This window comes from Cupressus sempervirens, chromosome 2, assembly GCF_028749045.1.
Source record: "Cupressus sempervirens isolate cs-2001-9-10 chromosome 2, ASM2874904v1, whole genome shotgun sequence".
In the NCBI taxonomy this organism is placed as follows: Eukaryota; Viridiplantae; Streptophyta; class Pinopsida; order Cupressales; family Cupressaceae; genus Cupressus; species Cupressus sempervirens.
In genome coordinates this window covers 624298194-624321753 of record NC_143119.1, presented here as the reverse complement: position 1 = coordinate 624321753, position 23560 = coordinate 624298194, and the positions used below count along the sequence as shown (strand labels likewise).

At 35.9% G+C, this 23560-nt stretch overlaps 1 protein-coding gene across 2 annotated transcripts in view; it reads right to left on the bottom strand.

The window, feature by feature from the left end:
* Positions 1-6511, bottom strand: part of LOC149574924 (Zn-dependent exopeptidases superfamily protein) — a 70393-nt gene extending 63882 nt beyond the window's left edge. Inside the window, exons 1-2 of one of the 2 annotated variants that reach the window (XM_089814773.1) lie at positions 6366-6511; positions 5869-6072 (exon numbers count right to left, since the gene is read on the bottom strand). Coding sequence is in view for 1 of the 2 variants with exons in the window: in XM_089814772.1 (XP_089670898.1) it covers positions 6366-6429 (64 nt within the window). In the remaining variant the exon portion in view is untranslated. The remainder of the gene's footprint in view (positions 1-5868; positions 6073-6365) is intronic. The other variant, XM_089814772.1, reaches the window with a different exon arrangement.
* Between the last annotated feature and the right edge of the window lie 17049 nt (positions 6512-23560).

The window sequence follows — 23560 nt, the reverse complement described above, 5'->3', positions numbered from 1 at the left end:
GAGTCTCTACAGGACTTTCTACGGCAATTCACATTCACATTGTGATTTGATGGATGCAAATCCCTATTAGAGTCCACATCCTAAAATGAATCCCTGCTGAAATTGGAAAACCTACGCCATATAGCGGATTTGAAATTTTCATCAAATATGAAAAAGTCAAAATTGTAATAGGAATTGTAATTCAATAACACCTATTTAGGTAGCAAATGCTCATCCTGGGGCCAAAATGGGAATACGAATTCCTATTCTCAATTTTGATTTAGCGCAACCAAATTGATGATTTGAAATTTTGGGAATTTGTTGATTCCTATTTCAGTTCAATGACGGTAGCCAAATGGGCCCTAAATTAACTTAATCCATGCTAAAAAGACAATAATTTTATGTGAATTAATAATAAACTATATGCGAATTGAGAAGTTCTTGCTACCCTCATTATTACTCCAGTCTATGAGAATGTTGAGACGTAACTGGTTGCTTTGACACCAAATTCAACGGTTTTCCTCAAGTTTTTTCAGATCCAAGCCCTTAAGCCTTTCTTGGAACTTGTCCGCAAGGTGCTCAAGGTTGTTGATCCTTACCCTATCTTGGAAATGACCAATTGGCTGGATTTACACAAGCCTCTTCCTAAATACATCTCTATACTTCTCTTATAGACTTAATAATAGCATGTCTTGGGCATGTACATATTTATTTGATTATAATGATGGCCTATTATCAATCTTTATTAAATTTATTAAGATGGCATAATCAAAAAGGCATTCATGTATGTCTATAGGTATTATTGTTGTCTACTGAGAATAATATCCCACTGATTATTATCCTCCAATTTACTCCTGCGATGAATTCCTAGATGTTTTTCTACTGCTTATTTCTCATATTCCTTTGTTATATTATATATTCACTAACTGAGTTTGAACTTCGATTTTATATCTTCAAAACCAAGGGGTGGTAGCTTTCGGAATTTACAAATCATTTCCTTTCATTATATCTGGATCTTTCATTAAATACATTACATTATAATTGGTTATTATTCATTTATTTTTATATTCTAATTTTATTACTATTACTCAAACCTATTTTCAAATAGGGGAAATCACATAGTTGACTGGATAGACCAAACCAAACCTATAGTTGCTTGTTGATTGTAAGTTTGCCTTGAGTGGTCAAATGGCATTTATATGAACTTCACTTCGATATTGCTTGCACATAGATATGCATCGATGCATGGTGTTAATGGAATGGTGGTAGTTTGAACATCTTACATTTACCTTAGGAGATTGCACTAGCTTGGTTGATGTTGATGGCTAAATTAAGTCTAGCAAGGTAACAGCAACATTCACATTTTCTTGCATTATTGTAATAAAGTAGCTTTCTAAACCCTTACCTCTTCACAATTGTTTGGTTACAAGTGATTGAGGAAGTTAAAGTCAAGTTGGTATCCATTGACTAAAAAGTGTAAGTCCCTTTGTGATAACCAACATACCATATCATAAAACTAAGTAAAAATAAACAATAAAGAAGGAGCCTTGAGGTTGTCTCATTTGATCACACAATAGAAATACATTGTTTAGCATATGAGCATCCTTATTCAAAAGAGAGTTGGAGATTTTGCATTTCATCTTGCGATATCAAGTCTTCAATTTTACATGTTGTGGTGGAACAAACCTCACCTCAACAACACCCACATATGTAGATGGAATAGTTGCTTTGCTTCAATAACACGCACATTAAGGGTTTCTTATGAGGTGTTGACCAAAACATTGTGACTTATATCAATGGTTCCATCTAAGGTTTTGACTCCATCATCCTCTATTTGTACCTATATAACAAAAGTCTATTGAATATGGCACTCAACAATGGAGTGACTAATGGTTTTGTGTCAAACAATTTACCTAGCTTAGATAGTTTAGGCTTGACCAAAGTAAGTGTTTTCTTTGGAATAAAAAAAATTCCTTGCTTACCCTTCTACTTGACCACTCCTCAACGGTTGTTGCATAGTAATTAGATTCTCCCATCTTCTTAAATTTAACTAGCTTCAATCTGGACCACTACAATACTTGTGAAATCAATGTGACTCTAACTCAAATGAGCTTAGTTTTGCCAGTGATTGTGTAAGACATTAACGCAAGATTGAACTAACAAGTCATGTTCTTGTTGCAAGTGTGGCCCTTGCATGTAGAAATCATCATAGACACCTTTGGGATACCAATCATCCTTGAAAACTTCTAGGAATTTATCCTAGATTGAGCCAAATTCTTCCTCTAACTAATCTTTCTCTTATAAACAATATGCTTGCCCTCACTTCCTAATAGCTGAAGAGACTTTCAAAAGTGCAATCTTAATCTTCTCTTCATCAAAAAAATTCATTCATAGAGAAACAAGATTCTAGTTTATCTAACCAATTACCAACTACATCTGCATTAATATTCCCCTCAAAACAAGAGCATCTAGGTCCACTTGATGCGTAGAGGTTCTCAACCATCGAAAGCTTTTATTGATGATGAAATCAATGGAGCTTCCATTTAAGAACTTATGCAAAAATGGTCGAACAAAAAATTCCATTGGTCCAAGAGCACTTTTGTTCTTGATCGTACTATGTATCTCCTCTTGTGTTGGTTTGGTCATGTTATTAAAATGACTTTATAGATAGTCTAATGAATCTCAAACTCTATGGATGAAGCTAAATACTTTTATTGCATTCGAAAGGTCACGCAAGAACATGCTCTTGAGAAAGATGTATGACTATTACCTTTTAATCTAATTGCTACTATCTACCTATCTACTAAGTGAATATTACAAATGTGTCTATATAGATGACAGTTCTAGAAGCTGAAAGCCATTCTAGAAGTTGAACCATTTTTATGTGTGACTCATCACCTCTCAATAGTTATGCAATGTGGCTAGTAGGCCCATAATAGGTTTGTGGATGACCTTGCATAAAGCAAGCCCTAAGGATGCCATCTAGTAAACCATAGATGCTCCGTCATCCACTTTTAGGAGTGTAACACTTGAGCCAATGCAATAGTAGGAGGCGTACATTAATCTTTGCCATTTGGCATGGAGATACGCCAAACCTTGTTAATGTTGTGGTATATCCTACAGAAGTTTTGGAAAAAGTATGGTTATTATCAAATCTAACCTTGTGTAAAGTGCTCCACATCATTATTGGAGTGTGTGTGACATCTATGGAAGACAAGGTGATCCTAGCATTATTGCAAGAATTAAATGGTCAACATAATTACCACAAGCCATAAGGTTAGTCTTAAAATTATTTTGAGGGCGATTTTTGCTACATGTTCCTATATCAAAATGGTTGCGCAACATGGTTCCAAGCATTGTGCAAGCAGCACATGGAGCATGGGATTGTGTGCAAATGCATTGCATGGTTCTTAGAGTTGCACGTGTTGAACAGTGCAAGTTGGCATGCAAGGGGTTATGCATCGTTGTTCATGGGACTAATGGTGGCACACAAACTCCTGCATTAGGTGTAGAAAGTTGACTTTAGAAGAGGCCTCTTAACTAGTTATTAAGCATTTAATTATTAGAGATTACCCAAATCAGAAAGCAAAATCATTGTTGGCTGAAGCTCTTGCTAGGTGTGATGATCTTGAGGATATTAAATTGTCTCATTGTTTCCAAGAATGTAATAAGGCAGCAGATCTACTTGCTAGCAATATGGTGGACTTATAACCTTCTACTTTAGTTTGAAAAGGTTATTTTATTGAATTAACCCTGCAATTGTTTTGTTTCTTTTGGGATCAAAAGTTTTGGTAAGCTCCATTCATCATTCCCTTATATAATATCTTGGCTTTGTTGGACTTTCAAAGGATGTTAATCATATGTCATTTGGCACATGATAGTTGATGTTATATTAATATGATGGTGGCAGGTTACCACCGTATGTCATTGTGCAAGGTTGGAATGGTCCCATCTTGCTGTTGTTTAGTGTTGTTTTCATTTCTTGTCTATGGCATTTTGTGTTTATAGATGTAAGTTGTTTTGGTTTCATCTTGGTCCAAGCCCTCATGAAACATGGACGGAAAGACTGAAAGCCTCGTGATGTCTTCCATCGTGTAGTTTCAAAGCATTGGGTAAAAGGCTATTTTTTATTTTTTGGTTTCAAACTCTACGTTTTAGCAAAATGTATCTTGAGATAGAGAGGATTGGTAATTTGGCAAAGTGTCATGGTATATCATCCATCCAAGAGTAATTTATCTAGCATTTAGAAGTCAAGGTTGCAGGCAATGATGTTTGGAGCTAAGTGCACTACTTACCACTCGTTAAGGCATCTCTAATTGTGATTGCTGCATAAAAGTCCTCTTTAACATAAGAAGATTTGTAGGACCCAACATCCAAGGGTGAAGTTCAAGACTTCAACAAGAAGTGTTGGCAGTTTATAATCAACTCATGGATTTACATTCTGCTCAAATTTTCTTTTCGTCTTGTTGAATCTTTTGGTAACCCATTCCAAGGGCACTCTAGGTCACTAGCACTTACAATCTCCAGAAGTTGGTCAACAGTGTCCTCCATTCTTGTCAACAAAAGGAGGTGGCCCATGGTATTAATTTTCTTCAGTAGGCAATTCGTAGTTCTACCAGAGAAGCAAAAAATGTCACTTCAATTTCTCAATTGAGTTCTTCTCCAAGGTGTTGTAGTCATGTCAGTGGTTGAGAAGTGTCTGTCCTGTCAAGGATGTTTTCTACTTTTTTGCTGTGTCCCATTACCAGCAATCGATAGCAGAAAATGATCATCTGCCTTGAATATAATTAACTGAAAGAGAAGGTTAAAATAGTAGATAAAACACAGATTGTTCCTTGTGTGCTCGTCAAGCTTCTCAACAACTACAAAGTAAGAACAGCTAAATTCACCTTCCTAGATCAATACGGTACTCACTCATCTCCAGCAATCCAAAAGATGCTCTCCGCCCTTTATCTATTAGTGACCCTTCAGGACTTGGAAGGATTCTCAACCAGAATTTGAAGTGTAGAGGTTGTATATTAACTACTTTGTCAAGCTTCTAAACTACTAAAAACAGTTGAATTCTCCTTCCTATATCAATACAGCATTTAAACTTGCCTTGAATTTATCCAAAACATGCTCTCCACCGTTAATTTTAAGTGCCTCCTCGGGCCTTGGAAGAATCCTCAGCCAGAATCGGAAGTGTAACCCATCCTTTAATTTAAAATCCCATTTGGCATCAGTCATATTGAAAACATCAGTATTTCTCAATATTAAAATCAAAACTACTGTGGGGAATTTGAAACTCTTCCTGGTACAAGCAGCAATTCCGCCCTCTACTCAAAATTGAATATTCTTTATTGCTGACATATTCCTGGATTCATCTTGCTGGTCATACTTAACTCTTAATCTTTTCTCTGATCCTTATAGATCGGAAATATGCACAATTAATTAACAACGATTAAAGATAAACATCTCTACAAACTTTTCATGAGAACAAGGAGCGAAGAAAGGGTTTTAGATCTCTCATATTTCTAGGTAGCCTTTCATGCTTTCTCCGAGATGTCGACTATAAGGACAAAGTATTTGGCTTTAATCACAATAAAACACGAACAAGATTCACTTATAGAGGATATGATACCGTCGCATAGTGCAAATAGTCTTAATAATTCTTAGGCCAATTTCTAATTGTGCTTTAACTATGACCAACGTAACTTAAAACCACTCAAGATTTGTAATAACTAAAAAATTTATACTAGTTGGAAGAAATGCATATTAGCTGCAAAAAGAAGCAGTTCAACTCCGACAGCAAGCCAATTAATGGAACATTAGTTTTTAAGTTTCTCTATGGCACTGTAAAATCATAATGGCCAAAGAAGGAAAGTCAAGCGCACAGGTTCCACTACTAACTTGTCTGAAATATTTTGGCATAGAGTTCTTTTAGCCTGTCTTAGGCCCTTTAAAGCTATTTGCAGATGATGCCTACTATTTTTCATAATCCAGCTAAAACAGCTAAGAACCTCCCATGCTCTACCACTTTACTTCTGGTCCTCGTTGCGACGCGGCGCTTCGATAGGCTCCTTAAATCGTGGTTACTTTTCTCCAGTTTGCATGCTGATCATATATGTTATTCACGGCGCGTATGATTTAGAAGATTTCCCTCAAATTCTCGACATATTTCAGAAAAAATTTAAAATTTAAAGAGCACAGACAGTTTCTAGTTAAAAAAGCCTCGTTGGTGCGTGTTATTCCAAAATTTCAAAGACAAAATCATCAAAATTAGCATGAATTGTCAAAGATTTCCTTGGAAATTTCCAGCAATTCTAAAGTGGAGCAACTTAATGTAAATAAAATTCATGCATCCAATCAACCCTACAGAAAACAGTGATAAGGGGTGCTAACGTTACCGCCGATTGCCAAAGCCACGGGGAAGAGCACAGCCACGCAGACATAAACGAAATGCAAAGCCATTGCCGGCAAAAGTCTTTTGTGTTCGCTTGCTCACAATGAATCCCCTGCTCTGTCGCCCATTTCTTATGCAAGAAAATGGGTCAGCTTTGAGGGGAAAAATAAAATTAATAAATATAAGGAGGGGACGATTTTTATTATTATTATTAAAATTGTTTTTTCTCCTTGCTTACTTTTCATTTTTAGAAACCAATGTAAAGTCCATATTGTGCATTTTTAACGATAAAAAGTTTATTTTGTACACAAAAGTTTATTTAAAACTATAAAGATGGAAGAAAATGATGATATAATTATACAATTTTAAACATATTTGGTAACTAGCTAAAGTTCATTTTCTAATTATCTAATGGTGTTAAGTTCAAATGTTTAACAATATCAAAAACAAATATTAGTAGAGAAAGAGGGAAGTCACTTTGTTACATTTTGATTAATTTTTTTAATATTTTTTAATGGGTTAATCTTAAAATGACAATCATTTTGTTGTATATTTTGATTTCAATCATGAAAATTGTTTAAACGAGACTTGTCTTTTTTATAATTTATGGTTGAGGATAATATGCATATATTTGATATATGGTGACCAACTTATATGGGAGCTTGTTATTGTGTATGTGCAGAGGCTTGGAGTTTTTCTAAGTACACCATATAGTGAAGCTTTGTGGAAGATTGACCTTTCAATGTCTTTTAGTGCTCCGAATATAGATCACCTAAGTAAGCCTAAAAATGAAGAGGGTTCTTCAAAGATTGGGGATTGTTGAACTCTTAAAGTGAATGGTCATTTGGAGAGGAGTCAAGACATGACTATCCTGATGATTCAACTAGATTTGATAGCAGAAGTTGTGAATTATTTATACAATCATGTGCAAATTTGCAAGTTAATGGGATATGAGTTTTTCTTCAATTTTGAAACTTTGGGCTCATGGAACCTTGAGATGACATGGAAATTATGATGTAAGACAATAATTACTTCGTGGTGGTTTTTTCTTGTCTACTAGATATAAATAAGGCTTTTGACGGAGAAGCTTACTTCTATAACCATGTAGACCTTTTTATCAATCCATGGCATGCAAGCTTCAACTCTACATAGTAGCTTCCTCTTAGGTTCTTGCTTGGACTTAGCTTCTCCCTTTTACACTAGAGTTTTGGAGCACTTAAATTCTACAGATGATATATTTTTTTCATTGGTAAGCCAGTTATTTCATCACAACACTTGCTAGACAAAAAGGTATTATTTCCACCCAAGTTTGTATTGAAGTAAATTTAAACAATTCACTACCATATTTTGTAGATAGTGTTTGATGTCTTATTCCTTGATTCAATAGTTGGATTGTGAAGCTTTCTCATTCCATTATTGGATATTTCATGAGTATGGTCACTTGAAGTGAAAATGTCCTAAGGTCAACCATGCAACAACTAAAAGTAACATTCCTTCTCATCCTCCATCTAAGGGAGGTAAAGGGAAAACACTTTTGTTAGAGGTGAAGATGGATAAGGAGGGAATATAAAGGCTCACAATAACGGCAGAGGACAATAATGAATCCTTTGAGATAAATAAGGTGATGAGATCCTTAATAGACTTGAGTCTTAGAAGAGTTAGCTCATGAGGAAGGAATTCCCAAAGGAATGCAATAAATTGTGGCTTCCTTGGGTGGAGCTCTTCTACATAGTTAAGAGACTAATAACCTCATTGTATTTTTGTGTGGGATAAATATGCTCAAATGGATATCATAGTGTCTTATATTGCAAGCACCTAATTTGTATAATATTTCACAATTATTTAGCACTTGCTTTAGTATGTTCTCATTATAGATTGCATAATAGGACTTCATAATTCTACTCAATAAACTCCTAAATTTGAATATAGCTCCTCTATTCCTTCATTCTCGCTCAAAATTGAGGTAGGCTCTTATTCGTTAAGTGTACTCTGATATTTTTCTTCCTAACAAATAATTAATTTCACCTCTTAGGCCCTATCTGACTATCTATAGCATTAGTATCTAATCCTGGCCCCAAAATTAGTGAGCTAGCAAAATCCTACATCCCTTAACTTGTCGAGACCCATAGACCCAAATTAGGCCTAACTTGGGTGGGAAAGATACCATTGACATTTTCCCCCAAGTATAGGATGCTAATGGCATTATTTACACTAAGTTTTTTTGTCAATATTCAAATTGGATCCTTGTTTTGATGTTTTACAAAAGGATTTAGATTTATACTAGTCTTGCTTTATTTTATCTCTCAATTTGTATAAAATCAACCCTTACACTTTATTTTTGCATGATGAAAGCAAGTGTAGGGTTAAATCCTCAATTTGAAGACATCACATGAAGTGGGGACATGCAAATCAAGGTTACAACAACTCTTATATCAAGCATTCAACTATTTTTCAAGTATTCAAGCATTCAATACCTTTTTAACATCATAGAGTCACAAAAGAATTTTAGTGATGGCTAGAAGACCACCAACTAATAATTAGATTGTACTTTTCCTCTTAGGGTTGGGTATGATTTCTTGTTATCTTCAAATCTATGTTTATTCACCTGCTCTCACTCATGCATTAATTGTGTTTTCATATTAGGGTTTAGTCCACCACACTAGTATAAATCTTAGCTATATGTTAATGCATACTAGCTCATAGGAATTTGGACATGCTCCAGAATTATGAGCCCCATACACTTTATCTTTGTCATATTTGGCTATTTACGGAGGTGAGAACCACCAAAATAAGGGCTTGACATAGGAAAACCCTTATATAGCCATCCATACACAAATCTTAGTGTTGTAGGCATATAAGGCCTCAAATTTAGTTTTTGGATCACTAGAGCCATCCTGGAACTGAGACAAATATATGCATCTTTTTTGACACAAAACCCAAGGCACAAAATGTCATTATTTTTATATCCCTATGTATATAGTTCCATGGGAAACTTATTCCCTCCAATATTTATTGAAATTTTAAGTAAATAAAGGTTTTAGTCCTATGATCTTATTTTCTATAATTACAAGTATTTTGGGATTCCAACAATTGAAAAAATAGATATGAAGCTCACTTCTCCTATCTCATTTCTAGGAGCATTCAAATTCCTCTCCATGAAATTTTACATCTACATCTTAGGAGGATTAGATCATATGAACTCTTATTTAGTCTCTTGTACATCAATACCATCCATCTCCTCAATTTTAAGAAACAAAGGAATATAGACCCCTAAAGCAAGAATCTTGCATTAACATCCTTCTTATTAGGTAGTACTAACCGGATTTTGTCTTGATGTGGTTTCATATTCCAATGTGTGTTATCAATTGAGAAATATTCCCTTTTCAGTTCTTATCATTTCTTTTTGAATAGATACAAATTTACTCCACTCTAATCTTGGAAGTTGGTGGGAAGTGATGCTATAAAAGGGAAAGATGGGTAAGCTCTACTCAGTTATGTTTCTACAATAAATAAAGACAATCTAGACAAAAGCACAAGTAAAAAATATATATTGGTCTTGGGCATGCAATGAATGTCCTTTAAGAAGCGTTCTTCAAAGAAACGTTAGATGGTGGGATGCAATATAGATCAAAGAAAAATGAAATCAAATGGTAGGACAAAACTGGAATCTGGGTTAGTGAAGACCATTAACTCTTACTTCTCTCATTCTCAAAGATGGTAATTTTATCAAGGAATCTAAGGGGTCTAAATGAATTCCCTAGAGAAAAATATATTTTCAAGTTGATTCATAATCATTCTCATAACATTATTCTCAACCAAGAGACTAAGTTGCATGTTAAATATGGCCTCTAAGATTCAGATTTGTAGTCAATAACAATGTGTGGAGACTTTAGGTAATAATGGTGGTATTGCATATTTGGCATATGCACAAAGTTAAACATATTTGGCAGATCTCTAGTATCTCTTTTATTTCTTTGGTAGCTTCAAGTTTTAAATATTGTGAAGTTCTACTCTTTTATAATATTTATGGTCCAATTGATTTTTCAGTTAAATGTTTGATTTTGTCTCATGTTCGACATGTCTATTCCCTTTATCCTTATCTGCTTTGGATCCTACCAAGGGATTTTAGTGTTGCATATTCTTTAGAGAAGAATAGTGGGGGTATTTCCTAATTCAAGCCTTCTTCAAAACTTTTGAGGGATAATGTTGAATACTTGAACCTGGTTGATGTGAAGCCTAAAAATGTCATGTTTACTTGGAATGATAAGAGATGTGGGGATGGTGTTGTCTCCATAATATTGGATAGTTTCCTTATTTTTATTATTTAGGGTGGTGATAAATAGACCACTAGATTTCAGACCTTAATTTGAAGAGGCTTTGATCACCTATCTATCAAATTATCTATAGTTTTGTTTAGATTTACTATAAATCCTTCTTTTAAACTTCACCTAATATGCCTTTGAGATTCTTCACTTTATAGTATTGTGTTTAATTGGTTGTGTGAAAGAAGGCTTTATTTTGGCACTAATGTATTCATTTTCTAAGAAATCCCAACATCTCAATATAGATTTTCTATATTGTAGCAAAAGGGAAGCAATGCAAAGAAGTGAATCATTTCTTTTATTTAAAACTGCATATTTAGAAGGAAAATGTCCCAATAGTCTAGGACGTTCCCAAGCGATAAATGGGTCAATGATCCTTCACTAAATATGTAAAATTGATATAGGAAATGATACAGAGATAAGAAATAATTATTAGGGAATATTAAGATACACAAAGAACCAAAATAGAAAATATATTACTTTGGATTTCAATATCAAAACAAATGAAATCCTTAAAAAATTTATAATTGTTATTCAAAGATAATGAAGTTGTAACCTCTCTTCCTATCAAGTTTTATTTGGATCTAAATGGTATAAGGCAAATGAAATGTTTTATACCCAGGCATAGAGCAAGTGAAATATTATGTACCCTGGCTAACCATCTAAAACTTAAAATGATGCTTTGATTGTGCATATGTTAGACAACTGAGAGGAGGTGAGGGTGAATTAGTTATCCTCGATTATCTAGACACCCTTTAAAATAATTCACCACACTTATAAGAACTCAAACTTGTCATTAAATCAAATCAATAAACACATTAACTTCATCAACTGTAAACTGGTAACCATATTTCACCTTCCTATCAAGTATTAGGTTTATTAACTGACTTACAACAATTATAGTAGTTTTCAATAGTAAACATGAAATAACATCCAAAAAATTCCTGCACACATTGACACGCGCATTTTTAATGTGGAAACTCGATTAAGATAAAAACCACCTAGGACTAGTTGCTAAAAATAATTTTACTATTTTGAAGTGAGCTTGGTTAAGAGACAACCCTATTAAAGGTTATAAGAACACTACTAGGTGTGACCCTATTAGGGAGTTTCACCAAAGATCATCTAGACCTTGTCACCCTTCAATGAGTGACCTATATATAGGACTTACACAACATTCAACGGAATGTCACCATACAAATGGATTTTCAAATAAAGATTGTTAATTCCACTCAGTTAAAAAAAATTATACTACAATGGTTAGAGAGTAATAGTAAAAATATCTATTTAAAATAGCAACTATCTTTTCTTGATGAGATCTCCATTATGCCCATACATTTCCTTATTAACTAACCATCACATCAACATCTTCAATACTCTTCACTTTGCACTACAAATATGCTTGGCATGATATCTTTTAGTACCTTAGCATCAACTTGACTAGCAAATAGATCAGAAACATTTACCTTATTGTCTCTTCCTTATATAGATATATTTTTGCAGCTTCATCTCATCCATTGATTTTGTCACTTAATGACAATCGTTAATCAATCTTTCCAGCTTAGATACATTGAATCTAGACACTCGAAAAAATATTTTAGCCTCGAACTTTGTGCATCGCCTTGTATCACTAAACATACTTCAAATCTTAGCCATCTAATATTGTCTTGTTTATTCTAGTCATCAATCTTGCTAACTAACTTTGTCTCTGTCTTAGAATCTTCTAGAATAGTCTAGATCTTCGCTCAGTGTCAACCTTTATTTGATCTTCCATAAATTGTTCATCTTTTACCAACATGTGCTCAAGCTTTGTTGAATGCCACATCACTCCAATTAATTGTATGCTCGGTCAATATTGTTCTCACTTGGTTATCTCTTCACTTGATCGATTAACACTGACTTACTTTCTTAACCTTCCAACTTCTTCATTTACTGATCACTGTATCTAATTCAATAAAACTTACTATTTCCTTTTCTTTTCTCTTTACAACTTCATTCCTTCCTCTATTGACCAAAACAACTTGCTTGTACATCATCTTTACTCTCCATTATATCATGTAAAATAATCAAACAATAATCATCTTGTCATAGACCAATTCATTAGTTGTCCAATTAATATCACATACTCAACATCACTTATTCATTCCATCTTTTAACATTATCTTCCACTTCTATATTAAACACCACAACCTTTCAGATAATTGTAAATTATTAATGTGTCTTGTTTGATTAACTATACTAATTCATATCCTTCATTATGCTAGGCTTGACATTAGTGACAATATAAAAATTGATCTAACTCTTTTACATACAACTCACAACTTAGTTCTGACCTTGATCCTCATCAACTTTACTCACATCCAACAATCTCTCTTTATCATTTATCAACATCATTTATGTCCAACAATCTCTCCCTTTGGCAGTGATGGAAACACAATATGAAATATACCACCCGATACCAAACTTCAATGACAAAACATATTTTCCTTCAATCTCAACATCTAATGGCAACACTTCAATCACTACAACACTCTCCCTTTGACAATCATTGTATATGCCATTTATGTAACTCATCATCTCTCCATATAATAGTCTATCCCATATCTATATATTTCATATGTAGCTCTCTCTCCCTTTGACAACAATGCCAAAGGTAACAATAAACCTTCAGATACTATGTTTTTATACCGTGTACCTTGCACGTAATGATCACTTATGTTTCATTAGATCACTTTCATATTTTACAACTTTAGGACTGCCTATAGAGTGAACTCCAACATAAACTTAGTTAGATATTATGATAAAGCATGAGTTGATGCAACATGCATCTTCTTATAGTGAGCATTAGATAGGAGTTTGGTTCCTCAAATTGTTCATTGAAAAACCTATGGGCCTTGCTTAATCAATGATGGGTAGCTCAATACAATTTAGCCAATGATTAGGATTGACACTTAATGATCAAATCATCTTCTCTTCAGGCTTTGCTAACCTAAATGGGTATACCTTATGATTTTTTTTTAATATTAATTATGCATTGTATGCATGAAAACCTAACTTGTCGGGAGCACGCATAAACAAGAAAACATTAGTTGTACATGTATATCAAAGATTGAAGTAAATCAAAATACAACTAATTCTACTTGAGTTTTAAAACTAATGCAACCGAAAGGCAAGAGTCCCCATGCAACCTTAGAGCAGGTCAACAAGGGCACCCACAAGAAGCCTTGTTGGTGTGCTCAATAATGAGGGATGTGGATGTGCTCTCCTCAAACATAACTACAAATGAATCTCTTCAAAACCATTCAAATGAATGCAAGAATGTAAATATGAATCTATATGAGCATGTAAGTAGAATACCTTCAAGAAATGGCTATAAGTAAGCCACAGTCAAAAGGATTCCAGAGGATGTGAATGTGGAAATGGGATGGAATGAAGTAAACTAACAATGTTGTGCTACCATGAAAATGTGCAAGAACTAGGAATTGAAATAATGCATACTAACAACTACCAAAGATTAGCACTAAGCATGAAAATCTCTAAGAAAGCTCTAACACTATATTAGCATGATAACAATGTAATGAAGGAGATGAAAATGCTTGAGACAAGGGCTTTATTTATAGGCTTGAGGAGGTGATCTATGTGGCATCCACATAGGTGCCACAAGGGAGACACATGGGCTAAGGGGGCAAGCCATGGAAAGGTCAACATAAGTCTTCTATGATTAAGATGGCTCAAGGTGTGCTCACACATGTGAGCAACCTTGGGGGAAGGAATGAGAGACAAGGGGTAAGAGAATTTTTGGAGGAATTAATGAAAGTGGGGCTTCTTGGGCTTTGAGTTTCTCACACATGTGTGAACAACCACTTAGGGGCTAAAAAGTGTTTAAGAGGGTATTTAGGATACTAAAGTGGGATTAACTAGTGGGTAGGCTGAGAAGGATGAGACTAATGGGTGGTAGGCTAGGTTTTAGGTGGGATTAGGATTAAATTAAATAGGATTTAATTTAATCATAGGATTATAGAATTTAATAAAGTGGATAGAAATTAAATAAATTTGAATTTATTTAAAAGGGGATTTATGGAGCAATATGCATAAAATAAATTTAACACATTAGGGAGAAATATTCAAATTAAATTTAAATAAATTTGGGAAGTGAACCTATTTAATTAAATAAGTAGAAGAATATGACAAATATAATTAATTAATAAATAATCAATTATAAATTATAATGTCAACGAAAATATTAAAAAATTAATATAGTATTTTGGGACGATTTTAAGAATTTACATTTTGCCTCTCTTTGATGTGATGTCAGGATGATATTACATCAAAGAAAATAAAATATAGGTTGCCTCAGAGAGGAGAGAAGTCCTAGGAGTTATGTCATCATGACGACATGGGAGGAGGGTGCCCCCTTGGAAAAATAGAGTAAAAAATAAATTTTATGCAATTTTCGCAAAAAAGACCCAAGAAGAAAAGAAAGGGAAGGGAAAAGGCATAGATGAACATTTTTCATGACTTGGGGATAAACAAGGGTAGATAGGGCCAAGGAACGGTCATGGGCTCAAGGGGGGGGGGGGTGGCTATATAAGCCTCCAAGGGGCTATTGGAAGAGTCATTTGCACACCTAGAGAGTTGAGAACCAGTGTGAAGGATGGATCCTATCGAGAGATCATAACTTGGAGAGTGCATCTAGGTGCACCAGAGACCGACCAACATGGGACCATTGATAAGTCAACTATCCCACTTGTCAAATTTTTTGCTTTCACATTTAAATGATGCATTTTTAGGGTGGGAAACCAGGAAAAAATAGGGTCGAGGTAGAGATGTTGGTTCTCCACTCCGTCATCTTCACAGACAATGAACTAGGGAAACAATCACTGCAAAGACGACAAGATACATCTTGTCATCTGCACAAACGAAAGAACAGGGTGAGGAATAGGTTAGAGATGAAAATCTCTATGTTGTTGACTCCGCAAATGATAAAACCACAGTTGGCAACAAGAAAGTGGGCATATGTAAAGCCCTTGAAGATGCCAGATCGACGTCTCCATATTTTGGTGTCTCCACGAATCCACTTCTGTACTAATTGGCATCTTCACTGATATGGATGTATCAGCAAACTCAGGTGAAGGGATGGTCAAGGGTTGATAGAGAAAGATTTCCCATGCTTAGATAAATAATACTAGGATTAAAAGAAAGGGAGGTTGACTATTGCATGTATGTGCTATAAGAGTCGATGGTGACATTTTAGTCATGAGAGCACTTATCCAGCGACTATTGTCTTAGGTGATAGACTGACAAAGGCAAAGTGGGGACAATGTGTCTTTGTGGACTTGAGCATGTCTACGAGTGGCCAAGTCTTAGGGCACATTCAACATAACTATTAGTATTGGTGTGAAGCGGTGGCATACATTAACTTCAAGCTTCCATCTACTGACAAGAGAAGTGACAGTTACCTTGCTGGACATGTGGTAGATACTTCGAGTTCTGATCCACGAGAGATACCCAAAGTGCATTTTGGAGGGAGATAATCCATATCTGTGAGAGTGCTTTGGGTGATGGAGACACCAACTATCGATTCAACAGTTGTGACTAACATGGATAGAGGCACTAGATCAGGGACTACTACGGATAGCCCTTTATTTGGCCTCTTTGACATGGAGGATGGTACTAGACCATGTTGGGCATGAATTTTTGATTAGATGGACATAAGTGCTTAGAATTCTACTACAAGATGATGGAGTGATTTTTTAGTGGGGTCATACCATCTTGGCCCACCTATACTATGACTTGTACATGTGTGCATATAAGACACAAAGGACCATAGGTCTAGGATTGACACTACTCATGGTATGGTCATGGGAGCACATAAGCCTGACATGACCTATTACTCGATGTGAGACACGACAACCCGGGGAGCCATATGCATGTCAATATAGGCCACCCACCCAATATACCTCTATTGAGTTGATAGGATTATGGTGACGATGTTTGGATGAGATTATTATGTTTGACGAGACACTATATGTAGACTACAAGTAGCGGAGGGCCATATTGCCTGTAGGTGGAGAGGATGATTCAGAGGATCAACTCTACTTGTAATATGCACAGTTAGACTGTTGATTGATTGGTTGAAAGGTGCACATCGTGATGCACTACACGCCCTATAGGGTGCAGAGACAATTGGGAAGGGTACAAGATGCTATAGCGGGTAGGTTCATGTATCCAGTAGTGTCATGGGAGGTGGGTCGACTATGGGGATTTGGGACCACAATCAGATTGGCTAGGGCTTCATGGCATGGCATGCAACCCGTGCCAAAGATTCATGGGAAGGATCAGGGGGATGTCAGGATGACACCAACGTATACATAGTGGTGGGCAACACATCAGCCGTTGTGACTGACAGTATCTAGGGCACCTCCACCAGTAGAGAAGGCATGAGGCAGGGGAGATAGGGCTGGGGGAGAGGATGGATAGGAACCCTAGTTACTAGGGCAACAGGGACAACAAGTTCATTAGCGAGGAGGGTAGGCACCAACAGGGCCACCACCAATACAAGGACCATAGCAAGGTCCATAGGTACAGGGACATGAGTCACATAGAGTGCCCATACCACAGGTACCATAGAAGCCACTTTTGACATAGTAGGGGTATGTGGACACAGTCAGGGCAAAGCCAAATAGCCTCTAGACAGAGGTTACCCAACTACAAGGGGAGGTACAAGCAAAGCATGCCAGGGCAAACAGTGCACAAAAGGCCCTAGCAACATTACAAGCAAGGATAGACACTGACAAGTTTAGTGATCTTACCATACATGTAGATGTAGATGAGTTGGTAGAGTTGAATGCTTTTGTGAAAGGATGTGGCTTCCCTTCAGTTTGACAAAGAGACCCTACAGTGTTGGGTGGATGAGTATCACAATCAGCGAGACATCGCAATGTAGATGACACGAGATAGGGGGATGGTCACTGTGATACAAGAGGACCTGACTATATGTTGTCATGAGGCACAAGATCTATGAGAGGCAGACTACTATCAAACATTGTATCATGATGATGTGCCAGTAGAGCAGTGATAACCAAAGTTCTAAGAGGCATTCAGCTCATGGGCCATAGGTGGCTGGCAAAGATTAGAGTCATCGATTGGGCAGGGGAAGCCTTCACGAGGAAGAGGTACAGGAGGAGTAGGGCCCTCACAGCTAGACATATGATCCCTAGAACGATCGGTTTTTTGATACAGTTATGTATATGCAGATGCAACAGGTTTTTGATGATGTATTTTGCATGATGTACTACATATTTTTTTTATATGGACTGTACATGGACACTTATTTTTTGATATGTATGATGACATGATTCGATGATCCTAAATGTGTATGTATGATGGTGTTTTATGGATGCTTGTGATATTTATGTTTATGAGGTTTTATGAGTACTATATTTGATGCATGATGTTATGATACTGCTACTAAAATTATGATGTAGGATGTCTGTGATGTGATGTAGTATTTTGATGATGCATATATGATGTCTAATTTATGGATGATGCGGGTCATATATGATGGTGATGTATGAGATGTATGCATTTTTTTGTTTTATATGTGTAGACTCACTATATGATTTGTGTTGAGGAAATAGATGTATCATGATGTGTATGTGACTAAAGGTAGTGATTGTAATGATGATACCTAATGGATTAATGTAATGAATAAATGATGTAACCTAATGATGAATAACGAATGGGATGCATATTATAGGTATAATGAATGCAATATATACAAAAATTAATGTATCCTAAATGAAAATGCCAATAACATAAGAAGTCACACTAATCATGAATGAGAAAAAAAAATGCAAAATGAAATGATGCCAACACCAAGTGTAACTGTGAAATATGAAAATGCAGTATGAATGAGACCTAACCAATAGACTTGTGTCAAACTATAGCTCATAGGAATCAAGTAGCCTAGCATAGGAGGGGTGCGAAATAAACAGAAACCTTTTCTCAAGTAGAGCGTGACGAAGCCCTATACTACATGAAACCTAACTACATGATATCGAGAGATTCAATTGTGTTTATATGGGAGAGCATACCCTATTTTGATTTTGAAAAAGGACTTATGCATCAAATGCTATAGTAGCATGGATGACAAGATTCCTTTGCGTGGATTAGACTCTCAACAAAATAGAGACTTTAGGACAATAGATGTAGTTTTTATAGTTACATGGGAACAAATGACAGATATGCACCAAAGAGGTCTAGGAACATGCAAATTCTTTGTAGAGATCTTGGTGAAAAGTGTGCTAACTCGGTGCCCCTAGTGTTTAGTACATAGTCATAACTCTAAAACTGACATACATGTATTAAAGCATAAAAAATATGTCATACTACAAACGACACATGTAATCAGTTGGAACCTTTTAGGTGATACCAAGATATGGAAGATCAAGGCACTTCGTAGAAGGCTACTACTAACACACAAAGATGAAATCGACCAAAAGAGACTGCATGACCAAGTAGCCATTCAGTCCACAGTTCCTGCCAGGAATGTTAGTCCGAGAGTGAAGTTTGTGGTGTCATGTGTAGGAAGGAGTCATCCTGTGAAAGTTTTTTTATCTAAGTTGTTGTAAGTGTTTGATGGCAATAGTTATGGAAAGAACAAGTTTCCCAAATTGTTAAGTCTCAATGGTGATTTTGTTTGGGCTTTGTTGTAGTCACTGTTGTGGGAAAAAGCTCAAGATAATGGGAGGAGGGCGAGTATTCAATAGGAAAGTGCCTCATAGACAAGAGGTCTTCTAAAAAATGAAGATGGATGGAGGCCTCGTAGACAAAAGGTCTTTTATTAGATGCATGCAAATCGTGAGCCAGATAGGACTTCTACACAAAGATGGGATGAAATGGGGGAAATGGTGAAGTGAGATGAGTCTTATAGATAATAGACCTTGTTAACTTTACACAATAAACAAATTTTAGGAACTTTTTCTATTTTTAGTCTTTTCTTCAGGAAGATTTTGCAAATGTTTTTGGAGTTTCTTATTTTCTGATTTTTTCTAATTGTTGAGAAACTTTAACAAAACTATATAGGAACTGTGGAACTCAAGCATAGAACCACTTGATGTGTTGAATATTTACAGGCTCAAGGAGCAACTCTCTCTTTGAAGTGGAAATTTGATATGCCCCAAAATTGTACTTGATTGTAATGATAAACACACCAAGCCAATTAGCTTCAAACTTTCCTTTCTTGTATTAGTTATGGAGATTCCTCATGTTATGCTGCAATGCTAGGTCACCCACCTCAAATTCCCAAGGTCTGACCTTTTTGTGAAACTAAAGTCAAAGGTGATTTTGATACACGCGGAGGTGGTTTAAGGCAATGAGGTGTCTTTCATCGATGAGTTGCAACTCTTGCAAGTGACCAACTTGATATTCTTCTTTAGACATCATATTCTTGAGAGAGATTCTGAGGGGAGGGAAGGGAGGGAAGGAAGCTCCTATGGGGGTACAGATGGAGGTGTGATAGGCCCAAAGAGCGTGAGCAATTTGGAGGTTCCAATAATGGCCAACTGCATCAATGATTTTCTTTAAGATTTTCAAAATGGTTTTATTAGTGGCTTTAGCTTGGCCATTGCCTTGGGGGAAGTATTTGGTGGAGAAATGTTGGGTGATTTTGAATTTCCTATGCAATGTGGTGACCTCCTAATTTTTGAAAGGAATCCCATTATTAGTGATGATGTCTTGGGGGATACCAAAATGATAGATGATGTAGTTCAAGATGAACTTCAAAACTTGTTTTTCAATAGTGTAGGTTAAAGGAATAGCCTCAACCCACTTTGTGAAGTACTTGGTGCCAGCAATGATATACTTGTGGCCATTTGCATAATTTGGATTTTTTTACTAACAAGATCAAAACCCCAGGTCACGGTGTGATGGTAGGTTGAAGGTCTTAGGTAGGAGCATGTATCAAATCTCCATGTTGCTGACAAGGAACACATTATTTCACAAAATGATAGGCATCAACCTCCATAGTAGGCCAATAATAACCCATTCTGAGGAGATCTTTTGCTAATGTAAGTCCACTAGAATGGGAATTGAAAATTCCTTAGTGAACCTCTTTTAATTTCATTTTGGTTTCATATGAATTGAGACATCGGAGCAGGGTTCCATTAAAGTGTTTTCGAAAAAGTGTGTCATCTAGGATAGTGTAGCGGGAAGTGCGACAGATGAAGGTTTTACTTTGGTTTGTGGGAAGGGCTATGGGGATTATTTTATGACAAAGGGAGGTGAAAATGTCAAAGTACCATGGGGACTTAGGACCAATAATCTCACATGCTAGCTCTAATTCAAGTTGCTCATAAGTAAGAAGAAAAATATTCTCAATAAGAAATTCACATTTGGGACTATATGCAGGCATGGCGATCATGGAGGCTATGGTGGCCATAACATTTGTTGCTTTGTTATTTGTCCTTAGTATCTACTGAAAGACTATCTCAGTGAAATGTTGTTTAAGATCTTCTACTATTCGACGATATGGCAACAACTTTTCATCCTTTGTTTGATATTCATTTGTAACTTGTCTAATGACCAATTGGGAGTCTCCAAATACAAGTAGGCTCTTAATATTCTATTATATAGCTTGGCGTAGCCTTGTTATTAGTCCTTATACTCAACTTTTTTTTTTGTGCAAGGAAATGAAATTTTGTAAGACTTAGGGATAAGGTCTCCTTGCAATGCAACAAACAAGATACCTGCCCCCAATCCTTTCTATGTGAAAGAGCCATCAAAATAAAGCTTCCATTGTGTACTAGGGGTAATGGTCATAATTGTGTCATCTAGAAAATCTAGTATGATAGGATGGTCTCCTTGAGGAGGAGCTTCTACAAGTTGATCAGCAATGGCTTGTCCTTTTATGGCCTTACAATCTTTATAGAGAATGTCAGATTCATTTAAAATCAAAACCCATTTTGTAGCATGACCAGTGAAGGAATCTTTTGATATCAAACACTTGAGAGGTTCTATCTTAGAAATGAGGTGTTTAGTATGATTAAACATGTAATGGCATAGTTTCTGGGTGGCAAAAGACTACAACGTAACAAGCTCACTCAATAGTAGTGTAGTTCAACTCATAGCGAACTAATGTTTGACTAAGATAGTAGATAGCTTTCTCATCATCATTGTCATCTAGTTGTGCTAAAAGAGCACCTAGGGCAACTAAAGTGATAGAAATGTAGAGAATTAAAAATTGACCTGTGATTAGAGGGACTAGTACTGGTGGATTAGCCAAGTATACCTTAACCCGCTCAAATGCTTTTTGACATAGGCAATCCCATTGAAACTTGATGTCTTTTTGAAGCAAGTGTTGGAGTGGATGAACTATATCTACTAATTGAGACACAAACTCTTTGATGGACTGTAACTACCCTTGAAAGCTGTGGAGTTGTTTCAATGTAGTGGGTGGAGGCATTTCCATGATGGCTTTTACTTTTGTAGGGTCTACCTCAATGCATTTTCTTGACACTATGTAACCTAAAAAATTTCCAGATTGGACCTCCCAAAACACACTTCTTGGGGTTAAGGTGAACTTTGTTTTTCTCCAATCTTTCAAATACGGTGTTAAGAACAGTAATGTGGGAATCATGTGTCTTAAATTTTCCTAGAATATCATCAACATAGTCTTCCATTATTACATGTAGAAGATCATGGAAGATTGTGGTCATTGCTCATTGATAGGTGTTGCCGACATTCCTTAAGCCAAAAGGCACGACTTGGTAACAAAAAGTTTCCCATTGGGTAGTGAATATCATTTTGTGTTGGTCTTCTTCTGCAATTTTAATCTGATTGTAACTAGAGAAACCATCCATTAGGGATAACATTTCATGTGTGACAGTCAAATCCACTATAATGTCTATGTTGGGTAGTGCAAAATCATCCTTAGAACATGTGAGATTCAAGTCTAAAAAATCTGAACATATGCGGATGCCCCCAGAGGCTTTTCCTACAGGAACAATGTTAGAAACCCACTCAGGATAATCAATAGGTTGGATGAAATTTTCTTGTAACATTTTCTACAATTATGCTTTTACTAAGAGTGCTACCTTAGGATGCATCTTGTGTAACTTTTGCTTAACAAATCTAATCTTTGGATCCACTACTAGGTGATGCACAACTAAGTCTATGTCTAAGCCAGACACATCTTTGTATATCCATGCGAAATTAATTTTGCATTTTTGTAGGAACTTAGTCATCACTTCTTTCTTTTCTCAACTTGGGGTAGCAGCAATGTAGATGATTTGTGGATTATCTATCATAACCAACTTATCTAGAATTGTGTCTTCATTCATTATAGATGAATTTTCTAGTGGTAGAATTCTGAACGGCAAGTCAACATCTCCCTCTTGTGGTGCCTCTAGGAGGTTTTCACCAGAAGATGTATCCTTTATTTTATCTTTTTCTTCATCCAAGAGTGCTCCAAAAGAGTTTTCACTAGAGGATGTTTCTTCTATTTATTAATTTTGTTTTCTTTTTCACTTTTGTGACTAAGTGACTTGGCTACCAAAGTAGGCTTCCTCATTGTATTAGATATCATTCTTGTAATCTTGGAGATTATTGAGGCCAAAAAGAGCCATCACTACTTCATCAGAGTTACATATATTGAGAGTTGGTGGTGTGTCTTAAAGGTTCCAGTTTATCATGTTAGGGTTAGTGAGGGGTAAATCGGTGGATGAGAGGTTGGCTATGGTGATGGAATGGACATAGTTATCTAAGGTCATCCTCAATGTATTGGAAAGGTACTTCAAAGAATTCCTCCTCTTATGTCTCATAACCAGGTTCAACCATACAATAGTTGTCAGCAAAGGACACCTTGGGTTTAATGGAG